Below are 23364 nucleotides of genomic sequence, written 5' to 3' on the forward strand. Positions count from 1 at the left end.
TAAAAGATCATTACTTGTCCCAGGTAATCGAGGCTCCAACTAGGCATAGGACTAGACTGGACCTAGTACTAACTAATAATGAGGAAATAATATCAAATAGGGGAGACCTCAGGAAATCGTGATCATAATATGATCACATTCGATATCAGATTCCAAAAACAACAATATAAGGGTCTAACAAAGACTTTTAACTTTAGAAAAGCTAATTTCATATTGCTGAAACAAGCAATGAAGGACATCAATTGGGAAGTTGTATTTCATGGTAAGACTACGGCTGAAATGTGGGATGTTTTTACAACTGCGCTCAAGTACACTAATTTGTATATTCCCAAGGTCAACAAAAACAGCCGGGTTCAGTACTCGGGTCATTGCTGTTTAACATATTCATTAATGACCTAGGAGAGGGACTAGAAAGCACAGTGTCCATGTGTCCATTTTCGCTGACGATGCTAAACTATGTAGAGTAATTAATTCAAACAAGGATGTTGAGTCTCTACAGAATGGTTACTCAGACTTGAGGTCTGGGTGGATAAATGGAGAATGAGCTTCAATATAGACAAATGTAAAGTTATGCACTTTGGGACTAGGAACAATTGGGCAGCATATAAACTAAATGAGGATAATGTAGGGATAACGGTAGTTGAAAAAGATTTGGGGATGCTGGTCGATAAACTTAGTAGCAGTATGCAATGTCAAAATGCAGCAACAAAAGCAAATAAGGTGTTAGCATGCATAAAATGGGGAATGGAGACGAGGGATGAGAGTGTAATCCTGCCACTGTATAAATCACACTTGGAATATTGTGTACAGTTCTGGGCACCTCACTATAAAATAGGTATCTTGGAACTCAAAAGGGTTCAGAGGCGAGCCACCAAACTGGTTAAGGGTTTAGAGGGACTTGAAAAGAGGCGATTGAGAGGGGACATTATTATTATTTATAAATAAATAAATGGACAATACAAGGATTTATCAAACTATTTGTGTATCAAAAAAACGCTACATAGGACACGAGGACACCTGATGAGGTTAGAAGAAAAAAATGTAATACACAACGGAGAAAAGGGTTCTTTACAGTAAGAGCAGTAAGGATTTGGAAATCTCTGCCAGAGAAGGTACTAATGGTGGATTCAATCAATAAGTTTAAAAATGGATTCGATAAATTCCTAGCTGAAAAAAATATCCAAGGATACAGCATTTAATTAAAAATTTGTAATACAGGTTGAATTCAATGGACATTTGTCTTTTTTTTTCTACCTCAACAACTATGTAAATCTAACTTTGTTGGCTCCTAAGTCCAAGGCAGCTTCCTTGTGCTCCCAAGGGAGACATAGATTCAGCTGCCAATGCAGAGCAATGGGTCAGTCTCCAGAGGAGGTAAGGCTACAGGCAGGCAGACTTGGGCAGCATGCCGGCTGTCTCCCAAGCTGTTGTATAAACTGTACACATGACGGCCAACGCCCACTACTGGAGGCTCCGCCAATGGCGGTTGGTCTTCAGTGTTTTTGCGACATGGTTGCAGACAACTCAAGGCTCCTGGGTGTGTAGCATCGTAACAAGAGGGTACATTTTAGACTTTCAGGAGCTTCCTCCTGTTCTTTACGACAGGCCTCCCTCTCGGCCCAGTTAAAGCCATGGTCCTTCAAGAATGTCTGGTACCTCCTGGTCTCCAGAGTCAAATGGAATCTCTCTGGTCCATTAGACTGTTTAGTACTGGAGGAATTCCTGGTGTCCCTGGGTGTCAGGAATGTGTATTTACATGTCCCAGTCTGGGAAGATAATCTGCACTTCCTACCAATTTTGTACCTTGCCCTTCGATCTGTCGACAGACTCTATAGCAGAGGTTCTCAAACATTGTCCTCAAGGCACCCCAGCAGTCCAGGTTTTAAGTTTATCCATGCTTGGCCACAGGTGACTTAATTAGCACCTCAGTCGATTTGATTTAACCATCTGTGCTGAACTATGGTTATACCTAAAACCTGGACCTTTGGGGTGCCATGAGGATTACGATTGCCTTTTGAGAACCTCTGCTACAGGGTCATCACCAAGGTGTTGTCAGTGATGGTTTCTAGGTTACTGCTTCAGGTAGCAAGAGTACTTCCTTACCTGGATGATCTCATTGCGGCTCGGTCAAACGACTAATGTGACACACCTTCAACTGACTGTGCAGGTCCTTTAGTCACATGATTGGATATTGAATTGGCACAAATCCATCCCAGTGCCATTGCAAAGATGCTTCACTTGGGTGCCCTATTGGACACGTCACCCCAAATCTTTTTTCTTCCAAGGGACAACATTGTCTCCCACTGAACTTTGGTCCGATCACACCTCCGTCTGCGTCAGGAGGTGATCCACTACTGCAGGTTCTAAGAAAATTTGCCTGAATTTTCAATGTGGTGGAGTTCAAAACATTCTACTACTGGACCATTCAGGCAGATTTCCTCTCCAAGTGGAATTAGTCTCATACTTGGGTACGCTCCCAAATATTGCTATCTTGGGAAACATGACATCCACTGCTGTAGTGGCTTCATACTTGAACACAAGGGTCACAGATGAGTCTGAGGTGTTGGGGAGCAGTATCTCTTACTGTAACCTTCAACATTGATGGATACTGGACAATGGACTCAGAGTCAAGATATCTGGCACAGAAGTGGGAGGTTGTCTAACCACTTCAGAGACAGGTGGGAGAGGTCCTGCCTGGATCAATTGGGTATTGGAGGTCATTCAGCAGGGATATGTGATAAACCTAAAAGGTCGGCCTTGGATCAGTCCATTGCGTCTCTTCCTTTCTGGTATATCAGCAGACCAGGGTATTTTGCTCAATAGCGTTTAGACTGCTCATTTCAACCCATTGTCAACCTCAGGTAATGTTACAGAGGTTTCTGGACTTGGAGCGTCACTCGGCCCTGTTATGCATGTGATTTATTGGGAACATATGCCAGGTTCCACTCCTGGGAAATTCTAGGGGAAGGGGGGGGGGGGGGTTATCTGGCCATTCAATCCTAGGTTATTGTGTCTGGGGATGCCAGCCTTCTGGGTTGGTCGCCAGTAACCCTACACCTTCACATGCAGGGTCTTTGGTCTCAGCAGGTGTCTGCCCTTCCTATCTACATTTTGGCACTCCAAGGCATTTAGCTTTTGCTATCCTGATCTCAGCCATTTTTCGTGAGGTGCCCGGTCTGAATCCACTTGGACAGTGCCACAGCGGTGGCATATGTCCATTATCAGGGGGACACCAGGAGCTCCAGGTAATGACAGAAGTGCCTTGAATATTGTCTGAGGTGGAGGCATTCGTGCCAGCAATATCCTTTTCATACAAGAGGTGGAAAATTGGGATGTGAACTTTCTCCCGGGTGTAATCCTACCAGGGGAGTGGGCTTTTCACCCACTTGGTTTGGCGGTGGGGTCTGCCAGAGGTGGACCTCATGGCCTCTCGGCACAACTGCAAGGTTCCTTTGTTATGTGCCCAGTCCAGGGATTAGAGAGCTTTTGTAGAGGAAGCCATTAGGGTTCCGTGGACGTTCAGCCTGCAGTATGTTTTTCCCGCGTGTGGTAGGACTTGTTGACATGACAATGTTGACTGGGTGGAACTGTCGGCATGCATAGCATGTCGACAACAGCAGCTCCATTGTCTCCTTCCAGGTCCCGGTGGTGCTGTGACACGTTGGCCATGGACATCCGATACTGCAGAACACAAACTTCCCCCATCGACCAGAACACTGACCATCCTCTACCATTACAGCCTAAGCCAACCTAGGGTATGGATTTATATAGGTTTTTTGTTTTGTTTTGTTTTTTTGGAAGGCGGGGTGTAAATACTGAAACTTTACACAACATACATCATTGGGTCAGAATTGGTACTCCTTTCTATATTAAATGGATGCTGCTCTTTTCCGTGTTAAAGACTAGCTCCCATTTTAATTTTTTTCCATTCTCCAGTCCCTATAAAAGACTACAAAGAAAAGCTAGCAGACCTGTCCAGGAATTTAATACTGTGACTTAAGGGTTTTAAGGCAATGCTGAAGGTACCATTGACTGCTCTGTTCGTGGCAGAAATTTTAAAATCATTTGATGATCAGCCTCCTTGGTGACTATTAGCACCTTCTTCGGTATTCATTTTACTGGTGCATTATAGTCTGCTAGTTACTAACTAGACCATCAAAATGATGGAACATAACAGTAATGTCCGCGACGACTGCTGAACAGAACAACATTTGAATTGCACAGTCGGTTGCAATCTAGTGGCCGCCGGCACACCCAAACCCTTATTCCACCTGTAGAGCGAGGAGCAGTGTTAGCCATTCATTATACAGTATAGGATGGGGAAATTTTCCACTGTGTACAAGGTGAATTGGTTTACAGGACGTACGTCTTCTTTTGACAGATGTCATTATGGCTTTGCAAATGATCCATTCAATTGTTTTTAGTTTTGTGACTTCGTGTAACATCACATTGCTGCTTCAGCTCAATAATTAACTATATTATGTCCTAGAAATATTGCATGAAAAGTGCATTACCAGTAATAGTTCATAAGTTCAGTGCATAGTGTTTATTATTCCTGTGAAATACTATTGGTTATAAACTCTCCCATTTCTGCAGGTCTTATGGGGTCCAGTTGGTTTAAACAAACTGTACTTGATTTTTACAGCTGGTAATACCGTTGAAAACGCAGGATGATTTGAACAAAGCTGTGGAATTGCTTGACAGAAGCGCTCACATGAAGAGTCTTAAAATATTGCTGGTTCTGCATGTTCACAATCAGGTCAGCCACCATATTCCCCTGTCAACACCATTTCCCTTTTTGTATTTATTGTGCGTATTGTAGAATAATTTCTAATGAACTGGAAGCTATTACAGTTTTTGTTCATTTTAATTCTCTGAATCGTGCTGCCATATATCTTTACTGCCTTATTACTCTACTCTGTTCCTGTAAGACATTTAGGGGGGAATTCAAATGTTTGAAAAGTCAGACCCCCAACTGAATTTTCAGACCATTGAATTAAACCCTTAGTAACAAGTCACATACCAATATCTGTTCCGTCTCTTCAACAGTTTACAGGTTTGTGATTCCGTGATGGATTTCTGGAGCTAATCCAAACTATTTCTCAAACGCAGTCCTCAAGACATCCCAACGGTCCAGGTTTTAGGTATATACATAGCTAAGGAAACTGTTAAATCAAATTGACTGAGGTGCTAATTATAGATGTAGCATTGCTCATCTTTGCTGTGATGCAGCATGCTGCAACAATGCTCATCTTTGCTGTGATGCAGCATGTTGCAACACGGCTTGCTGCTTGGCATGCCAGGCTGCGACTGCGATTGCTCAAGTAATCCCTAAAGGAATTAATGACGCGATTGCAGACTGCGAATAGTCGCAGCCTGGCATGCAATGCAGCGTGCTGTGATTAAACCTGTCGCATCGCAGTAAGATAAGCATGGCTACATCTTTAAGTCACCTGTGGACAAGCATGGATAAACTTAAAACCTGGACCGTTGGGGTGCCTTGAGGACCGCGTTTGAGAACCTCTGGCGCAAGGTAAGGAATGAAGTTCATACAATTTTAAATATATTTATTGGGAAATGAAAATAGATCCAAAAAGTACTAAGCACTTGTTGCATTGTGTAGTTTGACTCTGTATATCAGCCGTAGTTTTCCAGCAACAGGAGTATAGAAGCGTTATGTACAATAAAGTTCTATCTTCTTGCGGATTTAGATCCCCGTCTTGTGTGATGTGGAGCACATTCCGTCTCTGGAAGATCTGGATAACACAGTGTTTAGAGGAACAGAGAGGAAGGACAGGACAGCTATTCTCGGTAGGTTGTAAATATATATGTAATATATTACTAGCAGAATAGGGCAACTTGCCTGCACTACATTTATGATGTATGCGGGGACTGGAATGCCAAAAGCGACTTATTCCTGTGAACAACTTGGATGTGATCTACATTCTGTATTCCTTTTTAGTTTCACTATGTTCTAAATTTGCCTTGTGTAGGTAATCAGACAAGGGATAGGAGTTCCCCTCCCCCAGGCTACATTCCAGATGAATTGCACCAAGGTGTCCGAAATGGATCCTTCACCAGCATAAACAGTGAAGGAGAATTTATTCCAGAGAGCATGGACCAGGTAAACCCATTCATAATCTTCTTAAAATATATAAAAAAAAATAATTCATTAGTTATGTATATGTATCAAATTAGTATTTTTGTCTTGATTCTTTGTGGTACAGATGCTGGATCCATTGTCACTCAGTAGTCCTGAAAACTCTGGCTCTGGCAGCTGCCCATCTCTTGATAGCCCTTTAGATGGGTAAGTTAGACATGTGATAGTATGAAAATTAAAATATAAAATTTTTGTGTAGTCAAAATGAATTTGTTTTTCGGTTGCATCTCCTAGGGAAATCTATCACAAGTCCAGGATGCCCCGAGCTCAGAGTTATCCAGACAATTACCAGGAGTTCTCAGGTGAGGTGCAGATGCTTGTGCCCCTAAGCTCAGAGAAACTGAAATAATTGTCACTTTAGTTGTTTTTATATAAACTGCCGTGCATTGGTGCATTTCTGTAACTCGGGGATGGGGAACCTTCGGCCCTCCAGCTGTTGTTGAACTACACATCCCAGCATGCCCTGCAACAGTTTTAGCATGGCCAAATAGCCAAACTGTAGCAAGGCATGCTGGTATGTGTAGTTCAACAACAGCTGGAGGGCCGAAGGTTCCCCATCCCTGCTGTAACTGAACTAGTGTGTTATCTTTACTGGTATGAGGAAAATTAAATGCAGCTTCAGTGAAAAAATTGGTGGGACAACTGTCTTTTAATAAAAAAAAAAAAAAAAAACATTGGGGTCATATTCCACTGTTCTGGGTACCATCACATAATATGGTGGATGAGGGCAGACAGCAGTTGGGACAGTTCTGGTTGCAAGTAGAATTTGGAGTAGAGGGGGTTAAGGGCAAGCATCAGTTGGGGTAGAGGGGGGTAAGTGCAGGCAGTTCTTGGAGTAGAAGGGGCTAATTCAATATAGCAGTTGGGACAGTGGGGAGTTGGGGCTAGGGGCAGGCAGTGCTGGGGGTAGGGAGGGATCAAGGGTAGATAGCAACTGAGGCAGTACTGGGGGTTAGGAGGGGTAAATGTACATGACAGCTGGGACAGTACTTGTGGGGCAAGGAGGAATTTAGGGGCAGGCAGAGCTGGGGGGGTAGATGCGTTAAGGGTAGATGCTGGAGCAATACTGGGGGCAAGAGGAGTTAGGGGCAGCCAGTACTGGTGGTAGGAAGGGATCAAGGGTAGATAGCAGTTGGGGCAGTACTGGAGAACAAGTCAGGTCCTATGATTTTATACCTGGTAAAGTAAACTTTCCCCCCCTCCCCCCCCAGCCTGGTTGGTATCTCTCTCCACTTTATATTTCTCCAAGCTCTGATAGATATGTAATTTGCAGATGTCACTCCATCTACTTGCTGGTCTGTGAACCCTGTACTTAACATACAGATGTAGGCACACTCATTTTGGCTCTGAAACTGCCGCACGAGCACTGACAGCAGGCCTACTCGCAGCTGTGCAAGGGCTGCGGCTTTTGCCCCTCAATACAATGTTAAAGGGCGCAGGCGCAAATAAGATGCATGCTTACATTGGCATGTGCGCACATTGCAGCAAACGAGGCGCGTCCGGTCACAGACACATTAAGCATAGCTACATCTGTATGATTTATGCTAATTTGGGAATTACATCTAGGGTTAATTGTTTGCCTATTTCTCCTAGATTATGACATTCCAGTGTTTGAGAAATTTGGAAAGGGTGGTACTTACCCTCGGAGATATCACATTTCCTACCATCATCAGGATTTTTGTGATGGTAAGCAACCATTTAAAAAGTGGCCATACACATGTATGTACCTATATGGCCAAATCTAAAATAGATCCGTTAAACACGTTTGCACAGATAAGAAAGATTTATTTAATAACCATTATTTCTCTAACGTCCTAGTGGATGCTGGGAACTCCGTAAGGACCATGGGGAATAGCGGGCTCCGAAGGAGGCTGGGCACTCTAGAAAGATCTTAGACTACCTGGTGTGCACTGGCTCCTCCCACCATGACCCTCCTCCAAGCCTCAGTTAGATTTCGTGCCCGGCCGAGGTTGGATGCACACTAGGGGCTCTCCTGAGCTCTTAGAAAGTAAGAGGGAAAAGAGAGGGGGGGCATTAAAATTGGCACTGTATACAGTATATTATATAAAAAGCAGCTATTAGGGACATAACTCAGTTAGTCCCTGTATATATATAGCGCTCTGGTGTGTGCTGGCATACTCTTACTCTGTCCCCCCAAAGGGCTTTTGTGGGTCCTGTCCTCGTTTAGAGCATTCCCTGGGTGTCTGCGGTGTGTCGGTACGGCTGTGTCGACATGTTGAATGAGGAGGCTTATATGGTGACAGAACAGAGGCCGATATATGTGATGTCGCCCCCTGTGGGGCCGACACCAGAGTGGATGGATAGGTGAAAGGTATTAACCGACAGTGTCAACTCCTTACATAAAAGGGTGGATGACGTAACAGCTGTGGGACAGCCGGCTTCGCAGCCCGCGCCTGCCCAGGCGTCTCAAAGGCCATCAGGGGCTCAAAAACGCCCGCTCTCTCAGATGGCAGACACAGATGTCGACACGGAGTCTGACTCCAGTGTCGACAAGGTGGAGACATATACACAATCCACTAGGAACATCCGTGACGTGATCCCGGCAATAAAAAATGTGTTATACATTTCTGACTTTAACCCAAGCACCTCTAAAAATGGGTTTTAGGTTTGGGGAGAAAAAACAGGCAGTGTTTTGTTCCCCCATCAGATGAATAAATGAAGTGTGTGAAAGCGTGGGTTCCCCCGATAAGAAACTGGTAATTTATAAAAAGTTACTGATGGCGTACCCTTTCCCACCAGGTGGATAAGTTACGCTGGGAGATATCCCCTAGGGTGGATAAGGCGCTCACACGTTTGTCAAAAAAGGTGGCACTGCCGTCTTAGGATACGGCCACTTTAATAGGTGCCTGTTGATAAAAAACAGGAGGCTATCCTGAAGTCTGTATTTACACACTCAGGTACTAGACTGAGACCTGCAGATAGTGCTGCTGCAGCGTGGTCGGTGACCCTGTCAAACAGGGATACTAGTTGGCAAACATAAAAACATATTAAAGACGTCGTCTTATATATGGGGGATGCACAGAGGGATATTTTGCCGGCTGGCATCCAAAATAAATGTAATGTCCATTCTGTCAGGAGGGTATTAGAGACCTGTCACTGGACAGGTGATGCTGACTTAAAAAGCGCATAGAGAGCCTTATAAGGGTGAGGAATTATTTGGGGATGGTCTCTGGGACCTCGTATCCACAGTACATTTGGTGCTATTATCTTTATTTCTTTATTATAAAAGCGCTAACAGGTCTGAGGCATTGTATATAAAGTTTCAGTACAGGGATAGGCGCTGGGTTGTGAGCTGGCATACTCCCTCTGTGTCTTTCTAACAGGCTTTGCTGTGGGTCTGTCCCCTATAGCCCCAGTGTGATTGTAGGTGTCGGTACGTGTATGTCAACATGTCTGAGGCCGAGTGCTCTTCCCAGGAGGAGGCTGGAGTGGGGACAGAAAAGACTGTGGGAGTGACCGTGTCGACACCGCCGACGGCTGATTGGGTAAATATGTTGAGTGGTTTGAATGCAAATGTGGCTCGGTTGTCTAAGAGATTAGATAAATCTGAGTCTAAGAGCCAGACATGGAGAAAATCCATGAAGGGTGCATTGTCACAAGCTCAGACCCCTTCGGGGTCACTGGAACGTGCATTTACCTAGATTACAGATACCGACACGGATTCTGATTCCAGTGTCGACTATAGAGATGCCAGATTAAATCCTAAACTGGCTAAGAGCATTCAGTACATGATTGTGGCGATAAAAGAAGTATTGCATATCACAGAGGACCCTGCTGTTCCTGATACAAGGGTCTGTATGTTTGAAGGAAAGAAACCTGAGGTACCATTTCCTCCCTCTCATGAACTGAACGCTGTTTTTGAAAAGGCTTGGGAAAATCCTGACAAGAAGGTACAGGTTCCTAAAAGAATTCCGGTGGCATATCCGTTTCCCTCTGGGGACAGGGAAAAGTGGGAGTCAACCCCCACGGTGGACAAAGCTCTATCGCGTCTGTCCAAAAAGGTGGCGCTTCCGTCTCCTGACACGGCAGCACTAGAGGATCTTGCGGATCGTAAGCAGGAAAATACACTAAAATCCATTTATGTCACTACGGGTTCGCTACTCAGACCTGCCGTTGCTTCGGCATGGGTGAGTAGCGCTATTGAAAGGTGGGAAGATAACGTGTCATCTGAGAGACATTCCCTAGACAAGGATGGCGTGACTTTGACTCTGGGTCATATCAGGGACGCAGCAGCATATTTAAAAGAAGCTGTAAGGGATATTTGCCTTTTGGGATCAAGGGCGAATGCCATGGCAGTCTAGTCTAGGTGGGCATTGTGGATTCATCAATGGAATGCTGATGCTGACTCTAAGAAGCCTATGGAGTCTCTACCGTTTAAAGGTAGGGTCTTGTTTGGTGACGGCCTCACTGACCTGGTATCTACGGCTACCGCGGCTAAGTCATCATTTTTACCTTATGTTCCTGCACAACAAAAGAAAACGCCCCACTATCAGATGCAGTCCTTTTCGGCCCAATAAATACAAAAAAGGACGTGGGGCATCCTTCCTTGCTGCGAGAGCAAGAGGAAAGGAAAAAAAGGTCACAGGCTGTGGCAAGTTCCCAAGAGCAGAAGTCCTCTCCGTCTTCTACCAAATCCACCGCATGACGCTGGGGCTCCTCTGCGGGAGTCCGCACCGGTGTGGGCACGTCTCAAGCTCTTCAGTCAGGCCTGGGTGCGCTCGGACCTGGATCCTTGGATAGTAGAAATAGTAACCCAAGGGTACAAATTAGAGTTTCAAGACGTGCCCCCTCACCGATTTTTTTCAAATCGGCCTTGCCAGCTTCTCTTCTAGAAAGGGAGGTAGTATGCGCTGCAATACTAAAGCTGTGTTAAAATCAAGTCATTGTCACAGTACCCCCGTCACAACAGGGGGAGGGTTTTTATTCAAGTCTGTTCGTGGTCCCGAGGCTGGATGGCTTGGTCAGATCGATTTTGAACCTAAAATCCCTCAATTTCTTTCTAAAGAAATTCAAATTCAAGATGGAGTCTCTCCGAGCAGTGATCTCCAGTCTGGAGGAGGGGGATTTTATGGTGTCAGTCGACATAAAGGATGCCTACTTACACGTTCCCATATATCCTCCACATCAGGCATACCTGAGGTTTGCGGTTCAGGATTGTCATTACCAATTTCAGACGTTGCCGTTTGGTCTGTCCACGGCTCCGAGGATTTTCACCAAGGTTATGGCGGAAATGATGGTTCTCCTGCGCAAGCAGGGAATCACAATTATCCCGTACTTGGACGATCTCCTCATAAAGGCGAGATCCAAGGAGCAATTGCTGAAAAACGTTGCGCTCTCACTGACGATTCTGCAACAACATGGTTGGCTCCTAAACTTGCCAAAATCACAGTTGGTTCCGACGACATGGCTGTTGTTCCTGGGTATGATTCTGGATACAGAATTACAGAGTTTTTCTTCCAGTGGAAAAGGCTCTGGAAATACAGAACATGGTAAAACAGATTCTGAAACCGGCAAAAGTGTCAGTTCTTCAATGCACTCGGTTACTGGGGAAGATGGTGGCGCCCTACGAGGCCATTCCGTATGGCAGGTTCCATGCCAGGGTGTTTCAGTGGGACCTGTTGGACAAGTGGTCCGGGTCTCACCTGGACATGCACCGGAAAATAATTCTTTCTTCCAGGACCAGGATCTCCCTTCTGTGGTGGCTGCACAGTTCTCACCTTCTGGAGGGATGCAGGTTCGGGATTCAGGATTGATAGCGGTGGACGCCCTAGTGACACCGTGGGTGTTTCCGTCGGTCTATGTGTTCCCTCCACTTCCACTCATTCCAAATGTGATAAAGATTATAAGAACAAGGGTTCAGGCGATACTCATTGTTCCGGATTGGCCAAAAAGGGCCTGGTATCCAGATCTTCAGGAGTTGCTCATAGGAGATCCCTGGCCTCTTCCTCTACGGGAGGACCTGTTACAACAAGGACCGTGCGTGTATCAAGACTTACCGCTGCTGCGTTTGACGGTATGGCGGTTGAACGCCAAATCCTAGCCCGAAAGGGTATTCCCAGTGAAGTCATTCCCACACTGCTTCAGGCTAGAAAAGAAGTAACGGCAAAGCATTACCACCGTATTTGGAGGAAATGTGTGTCTTGGTGTGAATCCAAGAAGGCTCCTACGGAGGATTTTCAGCTGAGGCGTTTGCTCCATTTTTTGCAAGCAGGTGTGGATGCGGGCCTAAAGTTAGGCTTCATTAAAGTACAAATTTCGGCCTTATCAATCTTCTTTCAGAAAGAATTGGCCTCCCTTCCAGAAGTTCAGACCTTCGTGAAAGGCGTGCTGCACATCCAACCTCCATTTGTGCCCCCTGTGGCACCGTGGGATCTTAATGTGGTATTGCAGTTCCATGTTGTTGGCCTTGGCATCCGCAAGGCGGGTATCTGAGTTGGCAGCTTTGTCTCTCACAAAAACCCCTATTTAGTCTTCCATGCTAATAGAGCGGAGTTGAGAACTTGTCAGCAATTTCTGCCAAAAGTGGTTTCATCATGTCACGTAAAACAGCCTATTGTGGTGCCAGTGCCTACTGACGCCTTGGCGGAATCGAAGTCTCTCGATGTGGTCAGAGCTTTGAAAATCTATGTCGCCAGAACGGCACAGATTAGGAAAACAGAGGCTCTGTTTGTCCTCTGGGCTCCCAATAAGATTGGGGCTCCTGCTTCCAAGCAGACTATTGCGTGCTGGATCTGTAATACGATTCAGCAGGCTCATTCTATGGCAGGATTGCCGTTACCGAAATCGGTGAAAGCCCGTTCTACCAGAGAGGTGGGCTCTTCCTGGGCGGCTGCCCGGGGGGTCTCTGCATTACAGCTTTGCCGAGCTGCTACTTGGTCAGGTTCAACACCTTTGCAAAGTTTTACAAGTTTGATACCCTGGCTGAGGAAGACCTCTTGTTTGGTCAATCGGTGCTGCAGAGTCATACGCACTCTCCCGCCCGTTCTAGAGCTTTGGTATAAACCCCATGGTTCTTGAAGCATCCCCAGCATCCTCTAGGACGTATGAGAAAATAGGATTTTAATACCTACCTGTAAATACTTTCTCTTAGTCCGTAGAGGATGCTGGGCTCCCGTCTCAGTGCGGGCTGTGTCTGCAGTTATTGGTTATGGTTACACTCGTGTTGTGTTGAGTTAAGTTCAGTCAGTCTGTGGCTGATGTTGGTCATGCCGTTGCATGCGTTGTTGTTGAATGCCATGTTGTACGGCGCGTTTGAGGTGTGAGCTGGTATGTATCTCACCTTAGTTTAAAAATTAAATAAATCCTTTTCCTCAAAATGTCCGTCTCCCTGGGCACAGTACCTATAACAGGAGTCTGGAGGAGGGGCATAGAGGGAGGAGCCAGTTCACACCCCTTTTAAAGTCTTAAAGTGCCCAGGTCTCCTGCGGATCCCGTCTATACCCCATGGTTCTTGAAGCATCCTCTACGGACTAAGAGAAAAGGATTTACCGGTAGGTATTAAAATCCTATTATATGCAGTGTCTACATTATACATCGCTTTTCATAGAGTATTTAATGGTTCCCTGCCCCTGTGTTTTTAGTTGCTGAGACATGGTGGGGAGAGTACAAATGTTTTTATTGGTATTTTTCAGCCATACAACGTAGCAGGTTTCCATAATTAAGAATGTTAATATGAGTATCCCTAAATACACATTTTGATATCCTCTTGGTAGGCTCATACTGTAAACATGAGGAAATAACCACATTATGTAGGGAATAGACATCAAAGTAGCCAACTTTCCCAGCCACAGGTTTAACTTCTACAGCTCTATAGCATTATATAATTTTAAAGGAAGCAATGTCAATGTTCCCATGTTTCAAGGTCGCAAAACCTTTCCAAGGGCCAGAAGAACCCAAGGGAACAGCTTCCGATCTCCCGTTAGCTTCAGCCCCACAGATCACTCTCTGAGCACCAGCAGTGGGAGCAGTGTCTTCACTCCAGAATATGAAGATAGCCGGCTGAGGAGAAGGGGGAGTGACATAGACAATCCAACCCTGACCGTGATGGACATAAGCCCACCCAGTCGATGTAAGTGCATAATAGCCAATGATTGTTAGACATTTTTGGTTTGTTTTTAATAGGGTTGCAAGTAGTAACTGCAGTCAGTTACTAACATAAATTTTATGTGTTTTCAGCACCTCGTGCCCCATCAAACTGGAGACTTGGGAAACTTTTAGGACAGGGGGCCTTTGGAAGGGTTTATCTTTGTTACGATGCTGATACTGGGAGAGAACTGGCAGTGAAGCAAGTGCAGTTTGATCCAGACAGTCCTGAGACCAGTAAGGTAAGATGCCCAATAAACTCTCATTCTTGCACTACTTTACTTGGACCACCAGCAGTAACATCCTTGTTACAAAACAAACTGATATAGTTCTCTGCTGTGTGAAAGGAAAACTGAACTTGCATCTATTAACGTTTTCTGTGAACTCATGTCATCTTACTGCAATGCTGGACACTGGAAAACCATGGGGTGTAGCTGATTCTGGAGGAGTCTGAGCACTAAGAAGTTAACTTTCAGGGCAGCTCACGCTGCTCCTCCCATATACCTCATCCCTATCCAGGGTAGTCAGGGTTTTTTTCAGTGCCCTTAAGTGAGGGCCCGGTTCTCCGCTCAGTCACTCAATCACTAGGGACTACACCAATTGGGCACTATTAGAAAACAGTGAGGGCACCCTGAATGGTTGCAGATGGGAGACAAGTCTTCTCGCTGTTTTTCCTGCATTTTTGTCGAGCTTCCTCTTTTGTCAGCCAGCCAGGGCCGGCGCTTCCATTAGGCAGCTTTAGGCAGCTGCCTATGAGCGCCAGGACCTGAGGGGGTGGCACACTGAGGTGGTCAGGGGCCCTGATAATTTTGTCTGTTAGCCCCCTGCCCTGTAGCCCCCATGTGACTGCTATAATAGCAGCACTGCAGCAGCAGGGCACCCGGCAGTGGCATAGACACATTAGTAGCAGTGCTGCAAGCGGTCCTGCAGCGCTGCTGAACTTACTGACAGCAGCTGAAGCTTTTTGGCCAATCCAGGCCACTGTACACTACCTAGTGTCCCGGGATCCACCGTTGACTCTCCGGATTCACCACCTCTGGAGAAGTTATACAGTGGGAGCGGCGAGATAGTCTCCCCCTCTGCTGGTCCTTTATATCCTCTGCCGGGCTGGTTCCGGAGCCTGGTGCTTGATGGTGGGTTTTGTGTTTGTTTTTTGTGGGTTTTTTATAAAGGGGGCGTGGTCACAGGTCCGTGATTAGGCCACGCCCCTGATTTTGCCAGGTCCCCGGCGGTCTGTCTGCTGCTCTGCCCATTCTATCTGATGCTGGCTCCTGGAGTCTGAGCTGGAGGAGGTAACTGCTGTGGTACCGTAGTGTGTGTGTCTCACTATGAGTGTCAGTGTGTGTCTCAGTATGAGTGTTTCTCAGTACGAGTGTGTGTGTGCCTCAGTATGAGTTTGTGTGCTTGTCAGTGTGAGTGGATGTGTATCATAGGGCTTATTAGGAAACAACCAGTACCTGTATTGATATATGTACCTCACACTCTGTTATTTACAGAAGTTCCCTGCATTAATACTATATCGCTAGTGGCCTGCAGTTGGTGAGGGCATAGGCAGATTCAGTAGAAGCACCGAACACCACATTCCTTCCCCACCCCCGCCGTTTAGGAGGATAATTATTGTTTTTTGTAATTTCTAATACAGCGACAGGTGGCCTGGACTGGGGAGCAGGGTGTCCTATATCCCCCCAGGCCGCTCCGTCTCTAACACTCTGGCATGAGTGTTGGGGGTAGGCTGCAGGAAGGGAGGGTTAGGTTGCATTGGGTGGGGGGGTGGGGGGGGGGTTAGACTGCAAGAAGGGAGGGTTAGCATACTTTCCCACAAGATGTTGGGATACTGAGCGTCAGGATGCAGCTATCATTCTTCTGACCCCCGGCATCCTATGCACCGGGATATCTTTCCCAACCCGCTATGGGGGGGGAGGGGGTGTGTGTGTGAAGTTTTGCCTAGGGTGCCGAAAAACCTTGCACCGGCCCTGCAGCCCGCCAACTGTTTCTCTCCACTCTCCTCCTCCGTACATGCTGAGCGGCCCTTTTGTGCTGCCTGCAGTTCCGTGCTCAGTCTCCTGGGGAGTGCCATGTCTCCCCTCCTGATTCCTTGCTCTTGGGCCAGGTTTTCAGATTCTGTCACACTCCATGCCTTGCCTTTGGGTGTGGTATTGGTGGTTGTCATTGCTGTGTATCTTTTCTGCTCTGTTCTCTGTTGTGTGGGTGTATGTGATATACTGTTTAAGTACATTCCAGGTGTGAGATACTCTGTACAAATTTACTCTGCAATCTGTGATTATCCATTCAGAATTACTCTGCAGCTACTATGTATGTGTTATTCTCCATACAATGTCCCTTGTAGTTTATTTGTATAGTAGTTAGTACTGTGTCTACTTTTATAGGTAGTCTATATTTCTGAAGTTTGACTGTTAGTCACACTTTCTCTGACGTCCTAGTGGATGCTGGGGACTCCGTAAGGACCATGGGGAATAGACGGGCTCCGCAGGAGACTGGGCACTCTATAAGAAAGATTTGGTACTATCTGGTGTGCACTGGCTCCTCCCTCTATGCCCCTCCTCCAGACCTCAGTTAGATTTCTGTGCCCGGCCGAGCTGGATGCACACTAGGGGCTCTCCTGAGCTCCTAGAAAGAAAGTATATGTTAGGTTTTTTATTTTACAGCGAGACCTGCTGGCAACAGGCTCACTGCAACGAGGAACTAAGGGGAGAAGAAGCGAACCTACCTGCTTGCAGCTAGCTTGGGCTTCTTAGGCTACTGGACACCATTAGCTCCAGAGGGATCGACCGCAGGACCCGTCCTTGGTGTTCGTTCCCGGAGCCGCGCCGCCGTCCCCCTTACAGAGCCAGAAGCAAGAAGAGGTCCGGAAAATCGGCGGCAGAAGACTTCAGTCTTCACCAAGGTAGCGCACAGCACTGCAGCTGTGCGCCATTGCTCCTCATACACACTTCACACTCCGGTCACTGAGGGTGCAAGGCGCTGGGGGGGGGGGGGCGCCCTGAGCAGCAATAAAAACACCTTGGCTGGCAAAATAACCACAATATATAGCCCCAGAGGCTATATATGTGGTAATTACCCCTGCCAGAAGCCATAAAAAAGCGGGAGAAAAGTCTGCCGAAAAAGGGGCGGAGCCATCTCCCTCAGCACTCTGGCGCCATTTCTCCCTCACAGTTCCGCTGGAAGGAAGCTCCCTGACTCTCCCCTGCAGTCTACACTACAGAAAGGGTAAAAAAGAGAGGGGGGGGGGGGCACTAAATTTAGGCGCAGTATAACTTATAGCAGCTATAAGGGGACATAATTCAGTTAGTCCCTGCATTATATAGCGCTCTGGTGTGTGCTGGCATACTCTCTCTCTGTCTCCCCAAAGGGCTTTTGTGGGGTCCTGTCTCCTTTAAGAGCATTCCCTGTGTGTGTGCGGTGTGTCGGTACGGATGTGTCGACATGTTTGATGAGGAGGCTTATGTGGAGGCGGAGCAGATGCCTATAAATGTGATGTCACCCCCTGCGGGGCAGACACCGGAGTGGATGGACTTATGGAAGGAATTACGTGCAAGTGTCGACTCCTTACATAAAAAATTTGACGACATGCCAAATGCGGGACAGCCGGCTTCTCAGCTCGTGCCTGCCCAGACAATTCAAAGGCCATCAGGGGCTCTGAAACGCCCACTACCTCAGATGGCAGACACAGATGTCGACACAGATACTGATACCAGTGTCGACGACGATGAGTCAAATTTAATGTCCACTAGGGCCATTCGTTGCATGATTGAGGCAATGAAAGAGGTATTACACATTTCTGATATAAACCCAGGTACCTCAAAAAAGGGTATTATGTTTGGGGAGAAAAAACTACCAATAGTTTCTCTATCGTCCTAGTGGATGCTGGGGTTCCTGAAAGGACCATGGGGGGATAGCGGCTCCGCAGGAGACAGGGCACAAAAAGTAAAGCTTTTCCAGATCAGGTGGTGTGCACTGGCTCCTCCCCCTATGACCCTCCTCCAGACTCCAGTTAGATTTTTGTGCCCGGCCGAGAAGGGTGCAATTCTAGGTGGCTCTCATAAAGAGCTGCTTAGAGAAAGTTTAGCTTAGGTTTTTTATTTTACAGTGATTCCTGCTGGCAACAGGATCACTGCAACGAGGGACAGAGGGGAGAAGAAGTGAACTCACCTGCGTGCAGGATGGATTGGCTTCTTGGCTACTGGACATCAGCTCCAGAGGGACGATCACAGGTACAGCCTGGATGGTCACCGGAGCCGCGCCGCCGGCCCCCTTGCAGATGCTGAAGTAAGAAGAGGTCCAGAATCGGCGGCTGAAGACTCCTGCAGTCTTCTAAAGGTAGCGCACAGCACTGCAGCTGTGCGCCATTTTCCTCTCAGCACACTTCACACGCAGTCACTGAGGGTGCAGGGCGCTGGGGGGGGGGGCGCCCTGGGAGGCAAATGTAAACCTATATAAAGGCTAAAAATACCTCACATATAGCCCCCAGGGGCTATATGGAGATATTTAACCCCTGCCTGTATTCACAAAATAGCGGGAGACGAGCCCGCCGAAAAAGGGGCGGGGCCTATCTCCTCAGCACACGGCGCCATTTCCTCTCACAGCTCCGCTGGTCAGGACGGCTCCCAGGTCTCTCCCCTGCACTGCACTACAGAAACAGGGTAAAACAGAGAGGGGGGGCAAATTTAATGGCAATATCTTGATATATATAAAGCAGCTATAAGGGAGCACTTATTATAAGGCTATCCCTGTCATATATAGCGCTTTTTGGTGTGTGCTGGCAGACTCTCCCTCTGTCTCCCCAAAGGGCTAGTGGGTCCTGTCTTCGTTTAGAGCATTCCCTGTGTGTCTGCTGTGTGTCGGTACGTGTGTGTCGACATGTATGAGGACGATATTGGTGTGGAGGCGGAGCAATTGCCAAATATGGGGATGTCACCTCCTAGGGGGTCGACACCAGAAGGGATGCCTTTATTTATGGAATTACGGGATAGTGTCAACACGCTAAAGCAGTCGTTTGACGACATGAGGCGGCCGGACAATCAATTAGTGCCTGTCCAGGCGCCTCAAACACCGTCAGGGGCTGTAAAACGCCCTTTGCCTCAGTCGGTCGACACAGACCCAGACACAGGCACTGATTCCAGTGGTGACGGTGACGAATCAACCGTATTTTCCAGTAGGGCCACACGTTATATGATTTTGGCAATGAAGGAGGCGTTACATTTAGCTGATACTACAGGTACCACTAAACAGGGTATTATGTGGGGTGTGAAAAAACTACCTATAGTTTTTCCTGAATCAGAAGAATTAAATGACGTGTGTGATGAAGCGTGGGTTGCCCCTGATAAAAAGCTGATAATTTCAAAGAAATTATTGGCATTATACCCTTTCCCACCAGAGGTTAGGGAGCGCTGGGAAACACCTCCTAGGGTGGACAAGGCGCTAACACGCTTATCAAAACAAGTGGCGTTACCTTCTCCTGAGACGGCCGCACTTAAAGATCCATCAGATAGGAGGATGGAAAATATCCAAAAAAGTATATACACACATGCAGGTGTTATACTACGACCAGCTATAGCGACTGCCTGGATGTGCAGTGCTGGGGTAGTTTGGTCAGAGTCCCTGATTGAAAATATTGATACCCTGGACAGGGACAATATTTTACTGTCGTTAGAACAAATAAAGGATGCATTTCTTTATATGCGTGATGCACAGAGGGATATCTGCACACTGGCATCACGGGTAAGTGCTATGTCCATTTCGGCCAGAAGAGCTTTATGGACGCGACAGTGGACAGGCGATGCGGATTCAAAACGGCATATGGAAGTTTTGCCGTATAAAGGGGAGGAGTTATTTGGAGTCGGTCTATCAGATTTGGTGGCCACGGCTACAGCCGGGAAATCCACCTTTCTACCTCAAGTCACTCCCCAACAGAAAAAGGCACCGACTTTTCAACCGCAGCCCTTTCGTTCCTTTAAAAATAAGAGAGCAAAGGGCTATTCATATCTGCCACGAGGCAGAGGTCGAGGGAAGAAACAGCAACAGGCAGCTCCTTCCCAGGAACAGAAGCCCTCCCCGGCTTCTACAAAAGCCTCAGCATGACGCTGGGGCTTCTCAAGCGGACTCGGGGTCGGTGGGAGGTCGTCTCAAAAATTACAGCGCGCAGTGGGCTCACTCGCAGGTAGATCCCTGGATCCTGCAGATAATATCTCAGGGGTACAGGTTGGAATTAGAGACAGATCCACCTCGCCGTTTCCTGAAGTCGGCTTTACCAACGTCCCCTTCCGAAAGGGAGACGGTTTTGGAAGCCATTCACAAGCTGTACTCTCAGCAGGTGATAGTCAAGGTACCTCTTCTACAACAAGGGAAGGGGTATTATTCCACTCTATTTGTGGTACCGAAGCCGGATGGCTCGGTAAGGCCTATTCTAAATCTGAAGTCCTTGAACCTGTACATAAAGAAGTTCAAGTTCAAGATGGAGTCACTCAGAGCAGTGATAGCGAACCTGGAAGAAGGGGACTTTATGGTATCCTTGGACATCAAGGATGCGTATCTCCACGTTCCAATTTACCCCTCACACCAGGGGTACCTCAGGTTCGTTGTACAAAACTGTCACTATCAGTTTCAGACGCTGCCGTTTGGTTTGTCCACGGCACCTCGGGTCTTTACAAAGGTAATGGCCGAGATGATGATTCTTCTTCGAAGAAAAGGCGTATTAATTATCCCATACTTGGACGATCTCCTAATAAGGGCAAGGTCCAGAGAACAGCTAGAGATGGGATTAGCAATATCTCAAGAGGTGCTAAAGCAGCACGGATGGATTCTGAATATTCCAAAATCCCAATTAATGCCGACAACTCGTCTGCTGTTCCTAGGGATGATTCTGGACACGGTTCAGAAAAAGGTTTTTCTTCCCGAGGAAAAAGCCAAGGAGTTATCCGACCTGGTCAGGAATCTCCTAAAACCAGGAAAGGTGTCTGTACATCAATGCACGCATCTTCAGATGCACCTGCGGATAACCCTGTCTCCAAGGACAAGGGTATCTCTTCTGTGGTGGTTGCAGAGGGCTCATCTATTGGAGGGCCGCAGATTCGGCATACAGGATTGGATCCTGGTGACCACGGACGCCAGCCTGAGAGGCTGGGGAGCAATCACACAAGGAAGAAACTTCCAGGGAGTGTGGTCGAGCCTGGAAAAGTCTCTTCACATAAACATTCTGGAACTAAGAGCAATCTACAATGCTCTAAGCCAGGCGGAACCTCTGCTTCAAGAAAGACCGGTGTTGATCCAGTCGGACAACATCACGGCAGTCGCCCATGTAAACAGACAGGGCGGCACAAGAAGCAGGAGTGCAATGGCAGAAGCTGCCAGGATCCTTCGCTGGGCGGAGAATCACGTGATAGCACTGTCAGCAGTGTTCATCCCGGGAGTGGACAACTGGGAAGCAGACTTCCTCAGCAGACACGATCTTCACCCGGGAGAGTGGGGACTTCATCCAGAAGTTTTCCACATGCTAATAAACCGTTGGGAAAGACCAATGGTGGACATGATGGCGTCTCGCCTCAACAAAAAACTGGACAGGTATTGCGCCAGGTCAAGAGATCCGCAGGCAATAGCTGTGGACGCGCTGGTAACACCTTGGGTGTACCAGTCGGTGTATGTGTTTCCTCCTCTGCCTCTCATACCAAAGGTATTGAGAATCATACGGCAAAGCGGAGTAAGAACGATACTAGTGGCTCCGGATTGGCCAAGAAGGTCTTGGTACCCGGAACTTCAAGAGATGGTCACGGACGATCCGTGGCCTCTACCTCTAAGACAGGACCTGCTTCAGCAGGGACCGTGTCTATTCCAAGACTTACCGCGGCTGCGTTTGACGGCATGGCGGTTGAACGCCAGATCCTAAAAGGAAAAGGCATTCCAGAAGAAGTCATTCCTACCTTGATTAAGGCAAGAAAGGAAGTCACCGCGAAGCATTATCACCGCATTTGGCGGAAATATGTTGCGTGGTGCGAGGATCGGAGTGCTCCGACGGAGGAATTTCAACTGGGTCGTTTCCTACATTTCCTGCAATCAGGATTGTCTATGGGTCTCAAATTGGGATCTATTAAGGTTCAAATTTCGGCCCTGTCAATATTCTTCCAAAAAGAATTGGCCTCAGTTCCTGAGGTCCAGACTTTTGTCAAAGGAGTACTGCATATACAGCCTCCTGTGGTGCCTCCGGTGGCACCGTGGGATCTAAATGTAGTTTTAGATTTCCTCAAATCCCATTGGTTTGAACCACTAAAAAATGTGGATTTGAAATATCTCACATGGAAAGTGACTATGTTACTGGCCCTGGCGTCCGCCAGGAGAGTATCTGAACTGGCGGCTTTATCTTATAAAAGCCCTTATTTAATTTTCCATTCGGATAGGGCAGAGCTGCGGACGCGTCCGCATTTTCTCCCTAAGGTGGTATCAGCGTTTCACCTGAACCAGCCTATTGTAGTGCCTGCGGCTACAAGCGACTTGGAGGACTCCAAGTTGTTGGACGTTGTCAGAGCTTTAAAAATATACATTTCAAGGACGGCTGGAGTCAGAAAATCTGACTCGCTGTTTATACTGTATGCACCCAACAAGTTGGGTGCGCCTGCTTCTAAGCAGTCGATTGCTCGTTGGATTTGTAACACAATTCAACTTGCACATTCTGTGGCAGGCCTGCCACAGCCTAAATCTGTTAAGGCCCATTCCACAAGGAAGGTGGGCTCATCTTGGGCGGCTGCCCGAGGGGTCTCGGCATTACAACTCTGCCGAGCAGCTACGTGGTCAGGGGAGAACACGTTTGTAAAATTCTACAAATTTGATACCCTGGCAAAGGAGGACCTGGAGTTCTCTCATTCGGTGCTGCAGAGTCATCCGCACTCTCCCGCCCGTTTGGGAGCTTTGGTATAATCCCCATGGTCCTTTCAGGAACCCCAGCATCCACTAGGACGATAGAGAAAATAAGAATTTACTTACCGGTAATTCTATTTCTCGGAGTCCGTAGTGGATGCTGGGCGCCCATCCCAAGTGCGGATTATCTGCAATACTTGTACATAGTTATTGTTAACTAATTCGGGTTATTGTTT

General features: G+C 47.2%; 1 protein-coding gene across 2 annotated transcripts in view; it reads left to right on the forward strand.

Moving 5' to 3' along the window:
- MAP3K2 (mitogen-activated protein kinase kinase kinase 2) overlaps positions 1-23364 on the forward strand; it is a 261008-nt gene that overhangs the window by 169466 nt on the left and 68178 nt on the right. For both annotated transcript variants that reach the window (XR_010182011.1, XM_063933967.1), the window contains exons 6-13: positions 4646-4759; positions 5712-5811; positions 5994-6124; positions 6228-6307; positions 6395-6462; positions 7754-7846; positions 14043-14249; positions 14357-14505. Coding sequence is in view for 1 of the 2 variants with exons in the window: in XM_063933967.1 (XP_063790037.1) it covers positions 4646-4759; positions 5712-5811; positions 5994-6124; positions 6228-6307; positions 6395-6462; positions 7754-7846; positions 14043-14249; positions 14357-14505 (942 nt within the window). In the remaining variant the exon portion in view is untranslated. The remainder of the gene's footprint in view (positions 1-4645; positions 4760-5711; positions 5812-5993; positions 6125-6227; positions 6308-6394; positions 6463-7753; positions 7847-14042; positions 14250-14356; positions 14506-23364) is intronic.

This window comes from Pseudophryne corroboree, chromosome 7 (genome assembly GCF_028390025.1).
Source record: "Pseudophryne corroboree isolate aPseCor3 chromosome 7, aPseCor3.hap2, whole genome shotgun sequence".
In the NCBI taxonomy this organism is placed as follows: Eukaryota; Metazoa; Chordata; class Amphibia; order Anura; family Myobatrachidae; genus Pseudophryne; species Pseudophryne corroboree.